This window comes from Homalodisca vitripennis, chromosome 3 (assembly GCF_021130785.1).
Source record: "Homalodisca vitripennis isolate AUS2020 chromosome 3, UT_GWSS_2.1, whole genome shotgun sequence".
Lineage (NCBI taxonomy): Eukaryota > Metazoa > Arthropoda > Insecta > Hemiptera > Cicadellidae > Homalodisca > Homalodisca vitripennis.
Genome location: NC_060209.1, coordinates 188,595,025 through 188,620,445, shown reverse-complemented (window position 1 = coordinate 188,620,445; position 25,421 = coordinate 188,595,025). Strand labels below are relative to the sequence as shown.

The following is a 25,421-nucleotide window of genomic DNA, read 5'->3' as shown; positions in this document are numbered from 1 at the left end:
AGATCCCAGGAGTCAAGTCTGTGACAGCGTCATATTCCAGACGGTGCACTAAGAGGAAGCTGAACTGGAGCTTAACTCAACATTCCGCAGACTATTCTGATTGAAATTTATGTCGCTTCAAGAATTTACAATCAGTTATGTGTATTTTATTTTAATATATTTTGAAAAAGGCTACTTTTTATTAATCGCGTCACTAAATTTGTAAACAAACTCCTTATTTGAACTAAATCCATCCATAAAAAAAACCAATGTTTTTCAACTATGTGCTAATCACTCTGTATAAACCTGAATATAAATTAGTTTATACCCTACTTTTATAAGCGGCATTCTGACTAATTACTGTAAAACACGTAGACATCACAAGAGATAAGGAAAGTTGCCTCACTGATCAGATAATCTCTAATTAAGCTGCCCAAGTTGCGCAAACTTTTACGAAGACGAAGACGTTTATGTCGTCGAAAGTCTCAAAACTCAGTAAGTACTCTTGATTATCAACTTATCGAAGCCAAACTTGCCCAATCACTCTGGTGACACACTTTGGAAATATTGTTTCTTCTAAACTTCTTTATATCATTATCAACACGTGTACTTGGAGTTGTGAAAGGTTATTTACAGCTGTTATAATCGGAACAATATTGATTTCAAGGGCTTTTCACACAAAATATGAAGTATATATTATATCAATGCAGTCGCATATACGAAACTAGACTACACAACATTATTAATAATTAAAATGGTCATATATTTGGGAAGAACATCCATGATTTATTTAAGTATGATCTACTAAAAATTTCGACCAGGAGTTGTTAAAGTGACGAACAATAATTTAAAGATGGGTTAAATTAAAGTTATTTACAATATATGTTCTTAGAGGACGAACTTCAGTGTTGTTATTATAAATAAGACTTAGACAAAGTTTATTTAAAATACTTTCGAATTATTATTTATGAAAACAACAATTAAAAAGTTAAATGTAAGTAATTTACAGTTATTGTAAATGCTGTCGTATTGCGTTTATTAAAGATGACGTTATACACCATCACAATTAGCCCAAATTAATTTGAATTACAACAAACTTCATTAAAAAACGTAGCATTGATAGGAAGGGTCGATTAAATTTGAATGTTAAATTTAGCTCTAGTTCACCTTCCTTTAATTCCATGTCTGGTATCTGACGCTGTCTGATACTTGACTCCTGGAATCTGGAGTCATCTTCGTCTGAGAGAATAAAGTCGGGGACGAAGAAGCTCAAATCAACATTTACACAGTTTTGACATCAGAGACACCTAGACTTGTGAGTGTGAAGCGGTCAAATAAATCACATGAAAAAAATTCGGGACTTAAGGGGAGCACGAGGGTAAAAAACTAAAAATTTTGACTTTTATTTTTTAATTTTTTTTATGAAATACGGACTTATTGCGGACATTTTGATATATAACACATGATGAAAAAGACGTTTGGAAATGCACATAAATAATTTTTAAAAGATATGAATGTGACGCGCAAAACGACAAGCAACATTGTTATTGTGCGTTTACTATAGTACTGCAAACTCATTTACAAACTCTAATGATTTTCAGTTTCTGCTGTTGGCTAACCCTGTACTAGTGTCATCTGTAATAGTGAGAACTGTGTAGTGGGCTTTAATTGCTGTATTGTTTGTTTACATTTCAGTCAAAACATTGTTATTGTGGTTTCTTTTTTCAGTGGTTGTTTGTGTTTTATGGTTCAATTATGCAAGGAGACCAAGAAGACCTAATACTGTGTTCAAAAAAAGAAGAAATGTAGGTATTCCTAAAGCTAACTTACCTTTACCTCCTCAACCAAGTGACAACCTAATTCAAAGTAGGCCTAACACATTGGATAGTCCTAGGCCTAGCACATCTCAGTTACAGGTTGTTGATGAACTCGAACCAAAACAAAGTACTTCTGAAAAGAAGATTGGTGATCTGGATGATGTATATAGCATGTACAGTGATTCTAATGTAAATAGTGTAAATATAGTTTTTAGATTTATCTTTATTGTGTGACGCTTTAGCTCAGTCTGTGGATTGTTCGCTTTGTGGCGAATCGGGGATCGAAGTACGATTAGTTAGTAGCATTGGTTTGGCCTCAAACCTTGAAATATTTTGTAAAAATTGTTCAAACAAGCATGATTTTCAAATCATCCAAAAAGCTGAAACAATTCCAAGCTGTATGAGAGTAATGTTCGATTGGTGTATGGCCTTCGCTCCATTGGCAAAGGTCATAAATCTGCGCAAACTCTACTTGGAATAATGAATTTGCCCCCTCCGCCCACACATTTTGAGTCTTATAACGATGTTTTGGGCTCAGTAGCAGAAGATATTTGTTTTCAGAGCATGAAAGATGCAGTGGAGGAAGCTGTAGTTGTAAATAATGGGATTCGAGACTTGGCAGTGGCTCTCGACGGGACATGGCAAAAGAAAGGCCCACACATCTCTCAATGGAGTTGTTACTGCCACCATAGCTTTGACACTGGCAAGGTAATTGACTGTTTCAATACTGTCCAAATATTGTAAATGCCCCAACAAAGAACAGCATAGCCATCAATGCACTGCAAACTATAAAGGCTCCAGTGGAGGGATGGAGGTGCAGGGGGCAGTAGAAATTTTTTAATCGGTCCAAAAGTGCGTATAACGTTACGTTATACTGAGTACCTTGGAGATGGGGATTCTAAGGGGTTTGCTGCCGTGAAAGAAATGAATCCCTATGGCCCAGACTGTGAAATCAGCAAATTAGAATGTCTGGGACATGTACAGAAAAGGATGGGTACTAGATTAAGAAAATTGAAAAATGAAAACAAACATTTAAAACTTAGTGACGGTAAAGGTTTGGGTGGCAAAAATAGGCTATCTAATGCTGTCATTGACAGATTTCAGACCTATTATGGCCTAGCCATAAGGGAGAAACACGGACAATTGTACAGAAATATGGTAAAAGACATTTGGGCCATGTACTATCACAAGCTGTCTACTGATGATGACCCACACCATGGATTATGCCCTAAGAGTGAAACTAGTTGGTGCGGCTACCAAAAGTCTATTATAGGAAATAAAACTTATTCCCATAAGAATAGTGTACCAACCTGCATTATGGAGTTTATCAAACCTGTGTTTTAAAAGCCTAACAGATAAAGAGTTGTTGAAGAAATGTCTGCACGGGAAGACCCAGAACCCGAATGAAAAGCGTGAACGCTGTGATTTGGTCGAGGTTGCCGAAAACCGGGTTTGTCGGACTGAAAACTCTACATTTTGGAGTTTATGATGCTGTGTCATCTTTTCAACGATGGAAACATCACTAAGTGCAAAGTCATAAGTAAGCTAGGCATGGACATAGGGAAACACACACCATCAACAGCATGAAGAAAATGGATGAAACTCCGAATACAAGCTTCTAAACGGAACTCGTCTGAAATGAAAAAACAAGCAAGGCAGAAGAAAAGACAGATCAAGAGAAGGTTGGAGGACACTGAAGAAGATCCTGATGATCCAAGCTATGGAGCTGGCCTGTTTTAGGATGCCAAAGGTACTGTAAATAAATATTTTGTGTTTTCTTTTCTTTTATCTCAGTTTTCCCGAAAACTATGTTTTTACAACTTGGTGCACAGTTTTCTCAGGAACTACTGCATATAATTGAACCAAATTTTTTACCACTTATTCCTAACATACTAAAGCACACTTTAACACAGGAAAATAGCATTATCTCTTTTGTTCCAAATTTATAAAATAAAACAACACGTTATATTTAAGAAAAATATAAGTAAATTTTTAAAATTTAATTAAATTTTTATTACTGGCTTTATTTTTAAATCCTTGTGTTAAAGTGTACTTTCATATGTAAAGAATATATGGTAAAAAATTTGGCTCAAATATCTCCAGTAGTTACTGAAAAAACTGTGCACAAAATATTCACAGTTACCATGGAAATAATACAACATTAGTGCTCCCCTTAAGACTAATCCTTGGGGAACGCCTCCAGTAATCTATGTTCACTTAACGACATACTCGAAGTTATAAATTCACGGAGTAATACGAACTGTATGATTACTCCTAGAATCGTCTGAGTATTCCGTAATGTTAAACTCCCATACTTTTTCACCTACTTTGTAAAAAAATTGGATTACAGGAAATGGGCCTACTCCTAGAACCTAATAGGGGTCACCATTCTTTCGACTACGGGTATATATTCTCTTCCTAGGCCCTTATCATGTTCACCAATATGACAAATACGTACAGAAATTAGAGCAAGTATTCGCAAATATTATGGAAATCGGTGGATAATAAATTAATTAAAATACTGTCGTGTTAAACCTGTGAATAAGATACGTACTGTAGCTAAGTAGAATATCGATAAGCAGGTGAAAAGACTCGGGATCGATGTCACAGTCACCTCTGCCCAGTGGGCCACTTTCTTTACGACACACACTCGGAATAAGGTGAAACCGTGGAGATATTAACATAAGTACACAAACGAGGAGGACTCACCTGGCACGAACAGGAGATAAGTAATCCAGAAACACTAGACACCACACCACCACCACTACAACAACAAGACTGTCAGAATCTGTTACTGTAGATACCCACGCAGACGAGACACAAATACCCGGCAGACACCGACTGACTGAAGGAGACGAACTACGGTACAGGCACAACCGGTTGTCGACAGTCTCCACTCCCCAGGTGGCAGCACCGGCACCGCCGCCCGGCGCGGACCCTTCTACGTCCTTGGACATCCTCCCTCGCAGAGGCCTTCTGCCTTCGACAAAAAATTAATGGACTACCCACAAGAAAAGAAGCATTATAGCGTAATAATACCTCAGATCTTCTTGTATTGTAATTGTTTGTTTTTTACCTCTTCAGCCCACCGGCTAAGTAAGGTTTTAAAAGTTCTGAACGATGACTCGTGAAAACATTGTGTCTAAATGAGACAAACACAAACTCATAAAGTAAAATATACAATAGGTGGCACACATCTTCCTCCTCTAAGACTAAAGGTACATTTTCCAAATTTATTTATTTTAATTCAGCTTTGAGGCGGGATTTAAAAGATCTTTATTTTCCGTACAATTTCTTCGACCGTTAGTTGATTTGGCCACAGCTTGTTCCACCACAAATTTACCTTAAAACTACCAGAGTTCTGTACAAAAAATCATACAATATTTATTAATGATCATATAAAACTAGAATTTGTGTAGTTGGTTTTATAAATAACCTTATATTTACAACAGGATTGAAATGTTCTAAAATTAACTTTAAACGCGTTTTGTAATTTGACTATTGAAGATCCAACTAAATATTTCTTCACACGTTTATTAATTTAACACAATATAATATTGAATCAATAAAGAGGTCATGGATATAAACAAATGATCATGATTCACGAAGAAAATTTTATAAATAGCATTTCTGTGAACGTTTTTATGAAATATCGCAAATTATATCAAACACAAAATACTGAACTTACAAAAAAGTTTTAACACATTTTGAAATATTCAATATTTTGGTACTAATTTTCAAAACACTTAAGGAGTGTAGCTTATTGAAAAATATTAATATTTGTTCAATTCGATACAAAAGGGTAAACTTTGTAGATTTATAATAAAAAGATTTTATTATATACAAAGAAATAATTTACCTGAACAAAACATATTGCTCAATTTGAATCAATTTTAATGTGTATTTTTATGTTGTATAATTATACTTGCAATTAGCCAGAAAAGGCAATGGTTAAGACTACAGAATGTTTTGTAATCAAAAATATTTATAGGAATCCTATGTTTCGAATAATGTCTTAGATTTCTGACTAATTAATTCTTCCTCACAAGTTAAGAAGGTTGAGACGAAAAGCATTTGTACAGCGGATATCTATCAGAGATTCGAACGATCGTACACAAAGATCCGCTATACGAGATTGTTGTTGAACAAAATACCAGGAGTAAGCGAGTGGCCTTGCCCCAGAATACAGTATGTGCAAGGTGAACAACACTAACACACGCGCAGGCGCAAACCAAACATGGAACACACATACATGAAGTGGACCTTGCGTTCTAAAGAAACTCTATAATAGTATGTATATAATAATAAACCTTTTTAACACTTTTTAAACTTTTTATTTTCGTACAATGTACATTTCGATTTCTGTGAATTCATCTTCAGGTACTAAGGTTAAGTTAAATTATGAAAATAAATAATTAAAATAAATTGTCATGTGTTTTTTCACTACCTTGGTGGCTAAATTTGTTGTATTTAATTTTATGCGTAATCAATGTATATTGTGTTCTATAACAGTATTAGAACCAGTAACCGAGCATCAAAGCACAGATATTTTGTCATAGGTTTCTGCCACGAATAAGTATGATATGTTGCAGGATAAACGTAATGTTAACTTTTAACCATTAAAAACAAATACATAAATTAGCTCATATTAACTTCTCCCACCAATACTTTTATTTACATCAGTTCAGCACGTGTGAATAAATTTAAAAAAATATTCAGTAATACTGAGCTGTATCAGAATTAAATTTTAAGGGTGAGGGACAAACACATAACTCAAATTTCATTTCATTATACATAAAAGTCTTCGACATCTACTAAATACAATGGATGAAACTGTGTCACTATTCTATTTTATAATTAAATGATAATACCTCCATATCGGTTTCCACTTGTAATGAAAATTCATACCGTTGTAAAAAAGGGCTGAAGGGTTAAAATGGAAGAAACAATTATGGATATTGGTTGAGATTCGTAATATCACCTGAATTTTAAAGTTTTATTATGTATAATCTGTACAACAGTTTTTATTCTATCTATTAAGATTAAAATAAAAATCTGGGGTATTTATAATAGGTTCCATTTCATAATGACCGAAATTTGATCATACCTGAAGACTTCCTGGTGTCGAAAGGCCTACAGAAATAAAAATATAATATTATTAAACAATTTGAGTTGTTTTTCTACACAATAGTCATCTACCATTAGGAACAGCTTCTCCGTAAATTCAATGCATAAATGTGCTTATTACAACATAATTGGAGGAAACTGTGTTTTTATCATAACAGGAAACTTTGTTGTCGCCTGAGAAAGAACTGTCTCCCTTCTCTACAGCACGTGGAGCTAATCATCTCTTGCACTTTTCTATTTAAAAACTAATAACGGTTTCAATTAATACTTTGTATGTTCATTTAGCCCATGTTTATTATAATATATTAGTTAAAGTAAACGTTAATAATTTCTAAACAAGAATACCAACAAGTTTTAATTTTGGTTGTTAATAATACAAGGAAATGTTCTGAAGAATGGTGTTTTGAACAGGTATAGCCGTATAACGCACCTTTACCCTTTGAAAATTGAAATATCATCACAAGAATAGGATTTCAAAGAGATTATTAAAAGATTCTACCACAACTGTAGGAATTGTTTTGGTAAATTTCTTTGCGTCCAAAATATTGAATCTACATAAAAATTGAATAAATAATTAACGTAGTAAACATAATTTTCTAATACGAAACAATGTCAGAATTATTTTGTTTTGAGTGCAAGAACTTACGTAAACATTGCGTCATCAATAATTAGCCTGAGAACCCGTGACTTTGATTAGAACTGACATCTAATATCAACATTTACAAAGATCATGACTAATGACCTTTTGTTGCTAATGTAGAGGTCAATGAATTCTCTTTGATGATCACGCCACAAGATATTATTAAAGCCTTCACTAACGACACAATTTAATTATAGTATGAATTAGCTATCTGCTATACTATTAATTAAATGTTCACTGAAGTTGCATGCAAAATTTCAAGTCTGCAGCTTATTTAATTATTCTACACGTAAAATGTCATATAGTTGTAATCAGTTTATTTATTTATTCAGCGATTTCTTTGTTGCCATCGTGTTTGCTGACAGACCAACTTTAAAATGTTCACTAACGCAAATTACATGGAGTGACATACACCGTCATCGAACTCTATGTTGTTTATTGAGTAACTAAGTTTCATGCAAAGTCTGTAAGTCAGTTCGTGCGGACAGATATACAGACTAATAAAATTCATCAAGTCCCTCAAAAGATACGTTTTCTAACGTTCATGCAAAAAAGTATAATTGCCCATTTTATTAAGGTTTGGAAATTGGGTTTCGTGTTTTAATACATATTAACTCCCTTGTTTAGGAGTATCGATATAAATTATCTACCCACAGTAAAATAATAATTAAAAAAATACTGTATAACAATATATACACTGTATAGCAACCAGTTAAATTAATTTTGATTCTAATTATCTTATGACTGGTTTGCGTAAAAATTTTGTTTATACCCCTTTTTTTAACCGCGAGGTTTCAATTTGAAAAATTTTAGTGTGGGGACAATCCAGGAAAAAAATTTAAAACATGTCGAAATATAGTTTGTATTTGTCCAGGAATATTCCCTGAGTTCATCCTCCCAAATTTAAACGGTCCAAAAATTAACAGGGGGTGGACTTTTAATCACCCTGTATGTCATATTGATACTAATAAATACACAAATTTAAGTATGAACATTTAGCAAAGTACTTTGAATTTATGAGATAAGTGTTAAAATTAGAAATATTAGCAGTGTTACACGAGGATCAAAGTACACGGAAAAATAGTGTTGTGGAAGGAATAAATCGAAGTGTACTCGAAGGCTGAGAAGGAAGTAGAAAAAGTTTCAAGAAACAGTGTTGTTCACTGAAGACGGACATGGTGAAGGGGAAAACCGCGGGTGGGGGAGACGCAGGAAGTGGCGACTGTTCAGGCGGAAAGTGACCAATGAAAGTGATTAACGAACCCCGACAAGACAGTTGAAGTGTAGCGAGACCCAAGAAAGTAAAGAATGGGGAAAGATACTTATGGAACCGCTCTTGCTGGTCTATTCCCAGCAGCGGTTAAGAAAGTCTGGATAATTAGAGGGATGACTTCCTAAGTACCTGAGTACTTGAGTAGTCACTTCGGTACAAAACATTCAAAAACTTCAAAAATTTACAACTGTTGACGCTGCCCAGTCTCTACATCTTGGAAACAACTCTGTTTTGTATGTCTAAATGTACCATGACGAATGACCGAGACATACATGCGTATGAGACTAGAGGCAGAGATAACTACCGAACTGGTAGACACAGAACGGTGGTTTATGAACGCTTGCCTTCACAAGCAGGTGTTCATTTCGTCAACAAATTACCAAATTCAATAAAAAGCGCTCCAACGCCCAAGGTGTTAAAAACTCGTTTGAAACGCTTTTTAGTGTCACAAGCATTTTATAATGTAGACGAGTTTTTAGCATATGATTGGGAGACCACCAATTAAAAAGACTGACTGAATCCGTCGCTGGAAGTGGGAATCATTGGCGAATGAATGGATGTATGTAAATTTGTAAATTGTATGTCTGAATGAGATCTATTGTGGGGTGTATGACAAAATTCTAGCAAGTAAAAAGTTGACTTTTGCCATGCATTATAGAATGTTCCGGTAATAAAAATCTGATTTGATTTGATTTGACATTAGTTATGGTGACGTCCGGATATTATTAAGTTAAAAATCTAGCAATAAAATGAGTTATTGCTGTGGCCCTCAAAGTGGCAAGGCTCGATCGAATGAAATACAAATTTTGTTAAGCTTATGATAATTTTTAACATGACGTAAAGTTGACGGTACTGGTTGTCTTCTTCGTTGTAGCCCGATAAGAACAATGAGAGTACTTTAGAGCGCTAGTTGGTACTTTCATATTATCTGGAGGCCATTATTTTTGGAAGAGTTTATTTTATAGGAGACCTAAAAACACTACATCATTTATCTGACTGTGAAAATTACTTGTCATTATGACGATTGGTTCTTGATGTATGCCTCCCAAAAGGAAGCGATGTCGGCGAGGAGGAGATTATGTTCCTATCTACTATTTGTTATTTGGCTATATAAGTAGGTAAATAGAAAAGTACGCGTTATAAATATGACAACGTGATCTGACGTCAGAAATTTCCAATCGGATATGCCCTTGGCTATCAGCGAGGACCTTCAGCGCCACTCCGTACTTCTGGCGAAAAAGGAAATGTCCCTCGAGGCAGTATCCAATTTCAAGTCCAGATCACGTGAGCGGTCATAAAGGTTATCTTTAACTTTGTTACTAATAGTAACATATTTATGATGACCTAATCTAAACCTACTTATATCGCGTATTAACGAGTAGTAGATACGGGCAGAGTGGCCTCCTACTCGTCGACATCACGTCCTTTAGGGAGACAGAAAACAAGAACCGATCATCATATAGACAGGAAATATTCAAACTAAGTCAAATAAAGTCTGTTCTTTCTAATAATGTAGTTTTCTCAGTCCCCGGCAAGAAAAAAATCTTCCAAAAGAGTAGCCTCCGGATAATATAAAAATACTGCATTATTTTAGTCATAGAATTATGGGAGATGTCTAATTTTGTATCGTAGAGCTACGGGATTTGTCTCATTTTTAAGAGTTCATTAATATGCATCAAAATCCTTTTTAGTTTTTCTTATCTATTTTATCTATAGGGGTTTTACTATATAAATTATGAAATAAAAAAAGTTTTCTCTGAATAACCAATAAATATATCTAAAAATAAGTTTTATTGCCTTTTAATTATATCTTCGTAATTGGATATCTCCCATAGTCATAGGCTAAAAATAATATCGTACATATGCATGAGGTTTAAAAAGGCTAAAATTAAAAAGGCCGCTACTACATCTGGCTCTTAAGTGTAGATCTTTTAAACTGATGTTTTAAAAGTGCTGCTACTACAGTATTGCATAAAAAAGGAAATGATATTTTAAAATTTTGACGCAATTTCGTGATATAATTTGGTTGAATTTCTTTACCGCATGGATCCCAACGGAACGAGGCGGTCCATACTATCTATAGCAGGATGCACAAATAGGGTTTAATCTTTGGGGCTTTAATCATTAAACCCATAACATTAATAAAACAATGTTATTTCGTAAAACCCGGAAACATTTTCAATGAGACAGGAACTGTAACTTCTAGTCCGAGAGTTTGGAGAGGATTTATTTCTGAGAATTTAAGTGCTGGGATTATTTCCCAACTGAACAGCATTTTTAAATTCTTAATTATCTTTCTAACTTAAATACAAGCTTTCAGATTGCTGAAATTACATTTTATACTGAGACTGAAATTTCAGGAATTAAGCCATGTTAGTATTCATGCATTACTTTCTCATCTATGAAGCAAGTTAATAAAGGTAGTTTTTAATTAATTCCATTAAACTTCTAGAACGTGCTCATTTTTCTACTGTATTTTCTATTAATTCCACCCCAAAGATTTTTTGAAAAATGTTGTATTATTAAAACACAGAATGTTGCAAAAACAGCTATTAAATATAATAATTAATAAAGATAAATACACTATTAAAAATTTAAAATAGTATATTTAACTTGTTTTTGCCTCCAACACTTATGTAAAATAAGTTTATTAACCTTTTGAAAATGTTTACCAAATATCTGATTTTTTACGAAGTTTACGGAGTATGGTCAACGTAATGAATACTGTCGGTTACAGAAAGTTACTTAACACTTTTCACAGAAAGTTCTATACTTTAGATCGATACCCTACACAATTGGATTATGATGTGAATATTCAGTTGCTTAAAGGAGTATTTATTACTTCGGTTATTGAATGTATTGGAACGAAATGTTATGTTAGAAACATAATGGAGACAAATAAACATGTTCAAAATAAATTGAACCCCGTGGAGTTATTCTTTTCTTGTTTATCTATACTTGAAAAGTGATCTTAGAATCTATACTTAGAATACGGGTTTCTTTTTTATTTATCACTATTTCAAAATTGGTTATTTATATTTATTTAACAAATATCCTGGCCGTACTTCACGAATTGAAAATGGTAAGGGCAGCGTCAACATACTGTGGATGGTATGGACTAAAATGCAAAACTTCCGTGGCAATCTAAAATATGTAAAACGTTCTTTTAAACATACAGACTTTATATGAAACTTTACTTAGTAAAACCTATAATCTAACTCTGCATGTTATGCAATGGTGCAGTGTAGCAGGTACAATGGTCATCGCAAGATAACCAAATCAAGCAACGCCGAGCGTGGTTGCTGCTTGGATGGGTGACCGCTGAGCGATACTGTCCTTGCAAGCAGCCCGCCTGCCCGGCCGTTGGTGGTGGTTCGGAAGTCACCTTTAAGCCGTTGGTCGCCAGGTTAAGTGTTAGAGAGGGCTTTTTAGCCCTAACTTCGCGTAGTAACATAAGGCATCTTTACTTCACTTTTACTTTTTATGTTTTTTTGCTTTTGGAGTAGGCGAAGTTCTTTAATATTTTGACAATTAATTGGACTGTTGATGTTTTATTCTTGAAAGTCCCTCTGTTTATAGTCGCTTAAAATATTACACAAGCACTCATTGAAAAGTTTTATATTCTAACCGATATAAAACATGTATTTAATGTATTTAAAGATTTTTAACTAATTCAAAAATAGATTATAAGACTGATCATGTTAAAATCGCCAGCAATTTTAAATTGCGCCGATTTAATTAAGAATTGACAAATTGCGAAGTAACAATGAATATTTTAGCGTTTACTGAGACTGTGGAGCAAAGTATTGTCGACAGATTGGTACAAGCCGCAGGCTTCGAAGAGTTATAAAGCCGCCAACTGTGGCTGGCTTCCGCCTCGACAGGGCTCCACGCTTAGACTGATTGGCTTCTATTCAGCCACGGCTTAATTAATTCTCAACTTTTTAAATTTTGCTATTTGGGTCATGGCTGTTGTTAACTTAAGACATTATTACAGAGTTTGGTTAATAGTCTCATTTCAGTCCGCAGCAGCTGAATTCCAACTATGTCCTTATTACAGTGTTTACAATGAATTGTTCAGTTTTGTTCACAGCTTGCTTTGATAAACACAGCAAGTACTCTAGTTATTACCTTTTTAAAGGGTATTCTTTTTAACAGTTTTTAAGAGAAAACGATCCCGAACCCACTTAAAAATATTTCTGAATGCTGAGTTTAGCTCAAATTCCTACTGGTGCAATACGAATATTTATTAACCACCCCGGGAATCGAACCCCTGACCTCTCGGTTAGAGTGCGACAACCTTACCCCTACGCTACGGCAAAGATCCGTAATACATTTAGTATTTATTGTTTTTAATACCGAACGATTGATTCGGATAATTCTCAGCATGATTACGGTACGTTTTCATTGATTTAGTAGTTGTTTTAGTTGGAATAAGGGTTCATAAATTTAATACATTAATTTTACGGGACGAAACACGGGAATATATATTTTTAGTTTTATTTAAGGCAAATAGTGAGGTAATAAAGAAACGTAATATGATCATCCATCTGTGTTAGGTGGTGTCTCAGGTGCACACCCTGATGAGTCTCATACAATATGATATTGTTACATCTTATACAAGTTATACCTATGTATTTGTTCGCCTATGACAAATTTCAACATTTATTAAAACCCATATAAAATTTTGTTCTGCAGATAGTAAACGCGACACAATCGGACGGTTCAGTTATTTTAATTTTTTACTTTATGAAAAAAGATTACTATGCGTTAAGTGTACAGAAAGTGACTATTTATTTAAAAACAATGACCTTTTTTAAGTCTATGGCGAGCTTCAGGTTGTCTACCGGACTCTCAAGTGCATTAAGTAAAGAAGCTCTTATATTTATAAATAATGTTAAAAATGTTAAAGTGTCATAGTTTGTTTTGTTTTGTTTTCACGCGTAAAATATTTAACCGACTGTAATAAAATTACTTAAAATTCTTAGGGTCGCTGGTATGAACATAAATTTATTTTTATTTCTAAATTCCTTTCGGGATACACCCTACTGGTCTCTAAAGCAGTTAAAAATCCCATCCTGGTCTCTAGAGTTCCAAAATATTAATAAAAAGAACCTGATAAATGTAATCAATTGTTTTGTGAAAAAAATTGTTATGGCAGCACAACCATGTGGTTAATTAATTTAATTCCAATTTAAAATGTGTGTACATTTTTAGTCTTCGAATCATAGACTAAGCCTAAAAGTAACACTTCTATTAATTCAACCTTTCCTCTAGATAATAAAATTTGAAGTTTTAGTAAACATGTACAAAAACCGTACATTTTAGAAAACATTAAGTATGTAGTACTCAATCAGTAGTGTAAGGCAGATATCAAAGCCAAAATTACTGTATAGCTTTAACTAAATATTTTAAGACTGTTTTATAACAAATATTTTGAAAGAAGTAAGCTTCTTAGAACTGCGCATGTATATATTTTCCTGGTAGGAGTAACAAAGCAAACTTAACTATACACCAGAAATGCCTTAGACCGAAAGTAAACTACAATGGCCGTAAGTAGACGTTTTATGACCGAAGTACACTTGTCAGATCTGTGTATGTATACGTATTTTATTGATCAAAGCAAACTCAACTATGGTGTTAAAAATATAACCCATGCTCGTCAAAATAGCACATGCGCATAACCAAAAATAAAACCAATCGCGGTTTCGCTCATCATTAGAAGACCTTAACCGTGAACACTGTAGTGTACCCAAAATGTATCCATTTCAAAACTACATAGACCCATACCATACAAGTTAAAAGTAAGATAGTTGCTAAATCACGGAACTGTTGTATGTTGGCGGTCCATATGAGTATTTGTTCACAGGTAATAATTAGTAGGTAAAAGTTTAGCTTAACCTAACCACAGCGCTAGTTGGAACTGAAAGATGGCATTGGACTCTATCCGTAGTTTAATTGATGGACTTCATTAAATGCCACAGACGCAAGAAGATTTTCAAAATTCCTTTTTGGATATTTTTCTGCAGGGACATGCATTGGTTGGTACAATGTTGTAAATATATGTTAGCTACTGAAAAAAAAACAACCTCCAACATAGAAAAGCACATAGTAAGCAGATATATTCTACGTGTAGAATTGAAGCAGCCTAACCTCGAACCTTCTTATAATAGAGAAGTAAAAATCTAGGAGTTTTAAGTACTGATTGTAACTGCTTTCAATGCATTGTGCATCTTGTTAAATATAAGAGGCTGGAATGACACAAACATAATGAATAAAACGTTATATTAATTTTCAAATATTTTTCCCTTTGCATCAAGATACACATTTTAAATATACTGCTTACGAACGGACTCACATCAAGAGTCTTTAGCACCTAAAGAGGTATTTTCTTGAAACACTATAGTATCCCAGTAGCTAGTACTATTTTTTACGAACAAGACTATAGCACTGACTATTGATACAGTTTACTACAGTGTGGTAGTGGCTCTTAGAGACCTAAGATTCACACGTATCCAATTTTAAGGATAAATAGTAATTCACCAACATAATAGAATACAATTAGTGGTTAAAACGTCTCAGCTGTTGAATCCGTCAGCAGGACTGTTGAAAACGCTAACGAGCAAATCGAGGGCGATGCAATGCATCAGAGAATGTGACCCCAATTGTTAAAGCTTCAGGCACTTCTATATACGGCAAATAAGAAGATAAAGGCTTTTAGTGTACAAATAACAGGAAACAAGAGATTTATCACTTCTTCAGTTGCAAACAAATGGTGCTACTTCAGTGCTGCAGTCAGAAATATAGAGGAATATGTGGAAAAATTCAACAAAACTTGAAGCTTTATTTTAACTGATAGTAAGTTATTTTTTATTTAAATTTAACTATTACAAATCCTCATCATTGTTCTTAAACTCACAGTAAAATTACGATACACTACGGTGTCACGTACCTAGCTACTCTGAGTTTCCATGCATACAGATTTTAAGCCTCTAGTTCATAATATGATATAATCATTAGGCTACATGTGTTAATGTATCCCATGTTAAAATCTCGTAAGTTGTGCTTAGCCTGTTTATACATGTATTTATGTTAAGATTGTCTCGTTGCCAAAAAGCCTATGAAAAATGCTTGCTAACATGAGCCAAATGGAATGAATGCACCCTCATCGAACTCAATGTTGCTTATGTAGAAATGAAGTTTCATCTATAGGTTAGTTCGTAATCGAAATATCGTGCGGCCCTACGGGCAGATACAAAGACAGACAGACAAACTGAAATTAAATATTTTCAGCTCCTCGAATACTAGACTTCGCTAACGCTCAGCCAGTAAAAATTGTAAAAATTCAAAAACAAGATAACTGGTTGCGTGATCGAATTATTATGATATTATATACATTTTTTAATAATTACTTGATTTTAAAAAGCTCAAACTGGACATTAGCGAACAAACAGCATATGTACGGAATCTAATGCTTTGATAATCTCTAAGGTATAATAGAAAAGAAAAAATATTAATTATTATGCTTTTCTATTAATTTTATGTATTCACTAGTTAATAAGATGTTTTACAATTTAGAGCTGAAATTGATACATTAGTTCAAAAGCACAGCCCAGCGAACTTTTATCTAGCATAGTTCTTGCCGACTGCTTCGTATGGAGTCCTCTCGATCGAAATCTTATGTTTTAAGACATTTTCCTAGGTATCCAAAACGGCTTTAATATAATGGTTATTTCTACCATTATTAGAAATTACCTATATTAGAATGCACTTACTATAAGTATAAACAAATTTAAAATAATAAACAATGTTTACACAGAACAGTTTATTACATTAGACATGCACTATTAATTAATATTTCACAACTTCAGAAACCAAGATGGGAGTTTTTGCTACTTAAAGGGCAGTGTAGCACGGAAGGATTTTCGAAATAAGAATAGACCTATATATTTATCCCCGGGATCCTATCAATCCCAGTGTAACATTTCAGTACAATCGGTTGAATAGTTTAGACGTGAAAGCAAAACAAACAAACAAAAGCACTTTCGCATTTATTTTGTTTGAGATTACATAATTCAGAAGAGAATCGAATTTTTCAAAAAGGGGGTTTATACCTGTACAGCCTCTTCGTGATCTGTATAACCCCACTATTACGATTTCGCCTTCTGTTTTTGTATTAATTTTTAAACCTTCGGCTTCAAAGTCGAAGTCATTACTTTCCGGTGTTTTGAAAGAACATTTGGTTGGGGATTTGACACGTTTTCGACAATAAGAACATGCCAATGTGAAATTTTCAATTGTGAAGAACTGAATTGTATTGTCTGAGAACCCGTGTTCAGAGATGACAAGAATGTCCAACTTTAACTCGTCACGCATTAAGTGTTAACTCGTCCAGTTTGTATGTGGCAGACTGAGTATTCAAATGAATAATTGTGAATGCTGTAGATGAATTTTGATGAAGAAATTTGAATTTGATTTTTTAGACACATTTGAGAACTGGTTTGTTGCTCAATGAAGCCGGACCTGATAACCCTAATCTATTTTTGGACATTACTAGGAAGTTCTTTGAGGTATTTACAGATGAGCAGGCATCGCTAGAAATTTGAGTCTTCATCGAAGAGTTCAAGATGTCGATAGTTGATGGTTTCGATGTCCCGATGACAGCCTCGGCATAAATACTGGATTCAGTATACAGATGTTTACAACCCTGTTGTATACAACCCAGTGCAGGTCTGAAGTCACGAAAATAACAGAATATTTAGGATGTAAACAAAATATTTTTTGTTGGACACGAATGTAATGCCTGCACTATTGTATGGGATATAAGTATCCAGTAGAATTCCAGCGGTATCCACACGTATCATCCACTGGAGATGGGAGACCGGGTCCGCATCATCATAGGGCCACGTATAGCTCGGCTCTCGCACTAATTTGATTTGCGAAATGCGGTTGTGATATTGACCAATCAAAGAGCGATTACGGGCCAAGCCCGGGGCTAGCTGTCTTGCGCCTCCATCTGCGGTCGGCCGGCCCTGACTGGGCGCTGCGGCATGACTTACCGCAAACTTGGCGGCGTCAGTGGCCATATTCAACCGAGAGACGGACCCTATTGTTACTCAGTAGTACAAAGTTGTGTTAACAACCGGCTGTAGTTAGTTTTTCACTATAATAAGAACAATGTTAGATTTTGAACATATCGCTTTTGCAAATGTCTCATTTTCAAAATAACATTAACACGCAACCATTTTAGGTTTTATTCTAAAATGTATACATTTTGAATATTTAAACTGCAAAGTTAAATTTATCCGATGGATGGCAGCAAATTACGAAATTTCTGGCATCACTGGTTGAGCTATCTTAACTACGCCTCTAACAACAAGTAAAACGTCCAGACTTGACAAAAATACAGTTTCTGGTGACAATGAAGTGTCTAGCGTAGGATGGCTTATGCAGTGTGTTAAACACTCAATAATAAAGAATTACAGTACTGTGTTTAAGGTATTCTTTATATTTCTTTATTTAATATTAATAACTCTCATGAATGGATACAATATTGTTCAGGACCATTGCTTGTCCAGCCAAAAATATTGTTAGTTATTTATGATCTTCTATAATGTCCTTATTGATTTAATTTTAAATTAAGTTTTGAAGAAAAAGTTTGATTTTAGAAAAAGCCTACCTGTGAGTCGTCGTCAGACCGAACACATACGACAGGTAGGCAGAGATAATGTTCTTTCTACATTGCCAACTGTGCACACTCTAAGTGAAGAGTAGGGTAAGTACTGTATACGCATGATTCGTACACGAATTGTTGTGAGAGTTACCACAGTAGCGTATGTTCTCAATATATAATATGCATAATATTGCCAATAAAATCCAACTAAACTTACAACAGTGGAGCGCAATAGATAAGCAGATTAATACAGTGACGCTGTATTACATAATTCAATGTGCAGCTTTATTTGCCAAAATATGTTAATTACATTCATGTGGATTAGCGCATATCGACAACTGCAAGTTCCTGCATTTAGTGTGATTTGGAATTAATTAAGTTTTACGTTCTTCGTGAAAAGCAATATTCGCCTTTCTGTGAATACGTTTATTTGGATACACAAGCTGTTTGCTTCAGGATTAATTTGTTTATTTTTAATGGATTAATACGCTATCGGGTGGAAGTAGTAAAGTAAAAGATTATCATCTAAGTATTCTTAATAAATATATTGCATGTGTTGTATTGTTGCAATAATGATATTTATTTTTTCAATAATGTAAATAAACTTAGAAATTAATTTCTACATTTTAAATTCATTGGGAAATTGTAAAAATGTTTAATAAAGAAATTAAATGCGTACATTAAAGCACACAACAATCAAAATTTACAAGTAGAATACTCCACAGCATGAAGCGCGATACTACGTCATATGTTAAAATGTCACTTGAACTAACTCATTTTGTCTTCGTTTTGTCTTTGGCTCAATCGTCGAACTCAATGTTACCTCCATAGAAATAAAACTTTTTGGAGCATATTTTATAGTTCTCAATTGTGGATTGACTAAATGTCAACCTTCGTCAAACGGTTCAAATTGTACTCATAACACTATTATATGACTTCTTAAAAGTCGAAATTATAGCAGTGTTACGATTACAGTTTGAACTGTTTGACGAAGGTGCGTTGTTATTGTTATTTGTTAATGGAAAATTTAAAGTCTACAGATCAGTTCCTTTCCTAGATATTGTAAGGACACACAGAAATTAATTCCAATCTCAAGAGTATAATTTAGTCAACGAGTATTATTTTTAGATAACACATATGTATTGATATGACTTTGATTCTTAGACCACATAAGAACAATATTAAATGTCAAACACTTACGCATTTTTTTACTAGAATAATGGTTGTTGGTTCATATTAAATACATAACTATGCTCATAGAATGCTTTTGTCATTTTAATTGTAGAGTTTATAGTTTTTCAGTACTCAAAGTTGCAGATTTTTGTGAAAGACAATACAAATGTCGAAAAATCTAAAACATTTGTAGCGTATTAACATCATACAACCTTCTATACCTTCGTATCTTCTCGTATAATTGTACAACAAAAATACTGGCGTCAGTGTTTAAGGTTCAACATTATTCTAATAGGGCTAAAATGAAGATGGCATCAATGAGTTAGAAGTATTTTAAGTTAATCTTATAAATTAAAACATCTTTAAGAATCTTGACCGTTCCAGTATCTGAAAAATTAAATCAAATAGTTGGGAATCGTGCAAAAAGAACCTGATTCCACAGGAATATGTTTGGAAGGAGGAAAATTTAAAACAATTTTAGCAATAAACACTTCATAATTAATAACGTTATTTTAGCCTCAGTAATGTTTATTGATGTAATATCGATTTAATTCTTTACTCAAATGCCAGAAAATAGTCTTAAAGGTTTAACAGATCTTTAGTGTTGCAGATAATTATGTTTCAGAGGAGGCCGGGCTTCGGGGCGTCACACTCTTGCCAATGATGTCTCAGAGAAAATCCAACTTTTTCATTGTAACATATAAGGATCGAGTTAGCCCCAAAAATGTGTTTTAATTTATTTTTAGAGTTAGCGGGAATAAGTCCAGACATTGTCTGTTTATCAGAGCATTGGTTACATGAAGGAACTAAAGATGTTTCGAATGCGCTTAACAATCTGGCACTTGTGCCACTGTTCTGCAGATCCAATACAACACTTGGTGGAGTGTATATCCTCACCTGGCCTTGTCTCCCTGTTCTGCGACCTATCAAATGCGTTCATTACAATAAATTATGACATTTAATTGGGAAACTGCGTTTCTATGGAGTCACTGGAATATCTTTTAGCTGGATTAGTTCCTTCTTGAATTATCCCCAACAAAAAGTGATGATAGATGGGGTCGAAAGTGCTTGTCAAACTATGTTGTCTGGTGTCCCTCAGGGGTCCATACTTGGCCCGCTGCTTTTTATTACGTTCGTCAATGACACCACTGTATTGGCTTCACACAAATACTCAGGTCAACTGTGAGCTTGCCTTGTTAAACATTTGAAATCTATGAATGAGTAGTTCAGTGCCAACGGTCTTAAAATAAATCCTGAAAATGCTTTTTGATGAATTTTCATACAAACTATATTAATAGCTCTCAAAATGATTCAAGGCATATCACACTTTCTTTCCAAATAGCCTATTCGACTTGATTTCTTGACTTGGAATTGGCTCCAGTCTTACTTGGCAGCAGCATATCAGCCTCTTAATAACCAAACTGAATGAAACCTTCTAAGCTATCCATACGCTATCAAATTCAGTTCATTGCTGCTCTAAAACAAGTCTATTTTTCCTAAGGGTATTAAAGAAGACCACCAGATTGCTAACAGGGATCTCATATAACGATTCTTGTAAACGTTAAACGCATTTTGAAAATAAAACCTTGATAAGTTCATGTTTCGGACATATGAACACTCTACAAGGAATACATCACTTGTGCAATATCCTATCAGTCAAACTCCATTTTATAATAAACCCCATACTACTCATGTATTTCTCTGTATAATCATCACCTGCCACTTCTCTTGAAAGAACAGCAATCGTATAAAAAGTTCAGGGTACTTCACTTGTAATATCTTGTCATTGATTTTTTCTATAGTGTTTCAGAATACATAACTTCGTCAGATCGCAATTAGTCCCTAATGAGCCATAACTGAAGAGAGCTATGTATGTTCTTCCTTCTTTAATAACTTAGTAATTCTGACTTGTGCAGACTTAATTTCCATGTAATTTTATCAATATTATGTTTACCTTTATAATCGCAGTGATTTTGATAGAGCTAGTACACTTGGGCATGTACAAGGGGTCCTCAATGATGTACATAAATAAATTAACAAAATACCTTACATTCCATATTTAAGTTATTTGAACAACAGGATACATTGGAACGCCATTTTTCATAAAATAATTATATCCTTACAGGTATACTGACCTTGTAACACAACACAGTAAAGATTTTGAGTTTGTTGCTATTCAAAAAGCTATATACAAAATAATCCACAGACGTGACTCAAAATGTTAATTCTATAGCTCATTATATTAGGCTCTACGTCTCGCTATAAAAATGTCACATGAGTATACTAAGTTTAATTAAAAGTTTATTTACTCTACAATTTTTACTAGTTGCCATCATGCTCATCCCTTAAGACTTATGTATAAATGTTTGCCAAAACTCAGCCAAATCCCATGGAGTGTTAGCATCGGGGATTGTGGTGGTGGATACACCATCATAGCGGAGTGTGGTGATGGATGCACCATCTTCGTGCAGTGTGGTGGGGGATGCACGATCATCGCGGAATGTGGTGGATGCAACATCATCGTGGATTATGGTGATGATTGTACGATCATCGCGGAGTGTGGTGGTGGATGCAACCTCATCGTGGAGTGTGGTGGTGATTGCACGATCATCGCGGAGTGTGGTGGTGGATGCAACATCATCGTGGATTGTGGTGGTGATTGCACGATCATCGCGGAGTGTGGTGGTGGATGGATGCATCATCGCGGAGTGTGGTGGTGGATGCGCCATCATTGTGGAGTGTGGTGGTGATTGCACGATCATCGCGGAGTGTGGTGGTGGATGATGCAACATCATCGTGGAATGTGGTGGTAATTGTACGATCATCGCGGAGTGTGGTGGTGGATGCAACATCATCGTGGAGTGTGGTGGTGGATGCAACATCATCGTGGAGTGTGGTGGTGGTAGATGCACCATCTTCGTGGAGTGTGGTGGTGGATGCACCATCATCGCGGAGTGTGGTGGTGGATGCAACGTCATCGTGGAGTGTGGTGGTGGATGCAACATCATCGTGGATTGTGGTGGTGATTGCACGATCATCGCGGAGTGTGGTGGTGGATGCAACCTCATCGTGGAGTGTGGTGGTGATTGCACGATCATCGCGGAGTGTGGTGGTGGATGCACCATCATCGCGGAGTGTGGTGGTGGATGCGCCATCATCGTGGAGTGTGGTGGTGGATGCAACATCATCGTGGAGTGTGGTGGTAATTGTACGATCATCGCGGAGTGTGGTGGTGGATGCAATATCATCGTCGAGTGTGGTGGTGGATGCAACATCATCGTGGAGTGTGGTGGTAGATGCACCATCTTCGTGGAGTGTGGTGGTGGATGCACCATCTTCGTGGAGTGTGGTGGTGGATGCACCATCTTCGTGGAGTGTGGTGGTGGATGCACCATCATCGAACTCGATGTTGGTTATATAGAAATGAAATTTTCAAGTCTACAGATTAGTTCGTTTTTTCAAGATATCGTTCGGACAGTCAGACAGACATAAAGAAAGTAATTAAATTTTCCAGCCTCTCTATTGATGGTGTTGAAAGTATTTATTTGTGCTCCAGTAATACACCCAATTCCAATAACATCGGGATTAAACTTTGAAATGTTTTCCAAAATATTTATTCCGAAATATTTTGTAATCAATGTTTTTTTTTAAAAAATTTTTAACTCGTCTAATCAAATTTTAAAAAGTTTACATATAAAATAACTGTTATACAATACGTGCTTGGAACATTTTAAATAGAAATAATTACATTAATTAACCCCGGTTCTGACGGGCCTTTCAATTTCGTGAGGGCGCCTTGTCATTATCTCTTGCACAAGTTTCCATTGGAGAAGGAAGATGTAAAACTCTGAAATGTCAAACAGCGAGCCAATCTCTTTTCAACAATAATTATTTTGGCAATTTATAAACACGATTATCGATGTAACTTAACTCTGAAGTATAAATTATTGGTTGTGTTATGAAAAGTCCAGTAAATAATAATAATCAAACATTCTAGTATTTAGAATATTGAAGGGTTAAAAGAAATAAGTGTTCACTAAGTTATATTCATTCCATAATTAAGCAGTAATAACCTTTTGTATTATGGTTTATAGGATGTTTCACTAAACTAAAGTTCTACTAGCTGAAACATTTTCCCTTGTATTTCCTTTTTAAAACAAGCACAATAATGGACAGTTAGAATAGAGAAAGCATATGTGAATTTGAACAATAGTTAACTCTGGAACTGTCAGTAGTTTTTTCCTGGTATGGCAAACTATTTTTGAGTTTTTTCTACCCGTACTTTAAAAACATTATAAAAAACACATATTTACTAAACATCTATATATATGTAATGCATTATTTTCTAGGAGAATGTAGAGACAATTATGATAAAAAACATTAAGCATAACAATTTTTAAAAATTGACTACTCACTTTCAACTGGCCAATTTATTTTTATTTTATTTAGTTTCAGAAAGTATATAATGGTATCTATGTTCTCTTGAAGAAATGTTAAATATATTGTGCACATATATTGTACCGAAAATGGTACAAGATAAGCTAATTTTTTAATTTTAAATTGGTTATTTAAAAAATATAAATTGTTACACTAAATATTTCCAAAATATACAAAAATTTATATTTATGAAATCTACTTCTCAATGGTTTGAAATCAATTCTCATCCCTTGGTCAGTTGGATTGGTTCCATTTCTACTAGACACCTATCCACAAGTTCAGTTAATATTCCTTATTTTTATAAATCATAAAGATAATTTTTGTGTCATTATCGGCTTTAATCTCCTATACTTAATGGCTGTATTAAAAAAAAAACGAATACGTCGATGTTTTATTGCTAAAATTATTTATTAACACTCATTAAATCGTATTTTTATATTCCTTTAAAACCATTTGAACCAGAAAGAATTACTGATTTCAATGTTGAAATATGTTTTGCTATTTTAGAAACAGTGATGTCACAGTGACGTCATAAACTTGCCAGAACAATCGTCTTCATCTAGCCATTTTTAAGCAAGGGTCTTTCTGTTTTGGTCTTCAGATTTAGTGATACAAGGTATTTATTTCTCGAGATATTTTGATTACTTTTAAAGGACTTTATTAGGGATATTTTTAGTAGTATTTTGTAAGTAATTTCATAGTTTTATGTGTGATATGTTGTATTTATTAAGCCTAGTTCAATCTAGGCTATTGAGCAGTGCAGTGAAGATGTCTAGGAGCTACAACATTAGTGATATATCGCAGGTACAGTTTATTATGTTAGTTTATCGCTTATTATAGCCTTTTTAAGCTCTCATTTCAGTAATGTCCCAAAAATGTTACTCATTTTTGACATTAGAGAACTTGATCAGACCTAAACCATCTAGGCCTTGTTAGTTCTAATTCAAAATTAGAGTTTATTTATTATACAATTAATGTAATAAATAAAATATTTCCCTATAAAATTGTTTTTTATGATCGTACTTAGAGTATAAAATTTAGGTACATTATGTAACCAAATTAAAATTTAAAAATTAGCTTACCTTGTACCATTTTTGGTACAAGATATGTGCACAATATATTTAACGTTTCTTCAAGAGAACATAGATACCACTATATACTTTCTGAAACTAAATAAAATAAAAATAAATTGGCCCAGTTGAAAGTGAGTATTCAATTTTTAAAATTTTTATGCTTAATGTTTTATATCATAATTGTCTCTACATTCTCCTAGAAAATAATGTATTACATATATAGATGTTT

General features: G+C 34.2%; 2 protein-coding genes across 3 annotated transcripts in view; both read right to left on the bottom strand.

Annotated features, from left to right (window-relative positions):
- The window catches only part of LOC124357877 (glutaredoxin domain-containing cysteine-rich protein CG31559-like), a 288,139-nt gene extending 283,475 nt beyond the window's left edge, over positions 1–4,664 (bottom strand). For both annotated transcript variants that reach the window (XM_046809963.1, XM_046809964.1), the window contains exon 1: positions 4,506–4,664. The gene's annotated coding sequence lies outside the window, so the exon portion shown is untranslated. The remainder of the gene's footprint in view (positions 1–4,505) is intronic.
- A 17,363-nt stretch (positions 4,665–22,027) lies between these two features.
- On the bottom strand, positions 22,028–23,077 carry LOC124358518 (MAGE-like protein 2). The gene has a single exon (XM_046810814.1). It carries the CDS (start codon positions 23,075–23,077, stop codon positions 22,028–22,030), a length of 1,050 nt encoding a protein of 349 aa, XP_046666770.1.
- Positions 23,078–25,421: the final 2,344 nt, after the last annotated feature.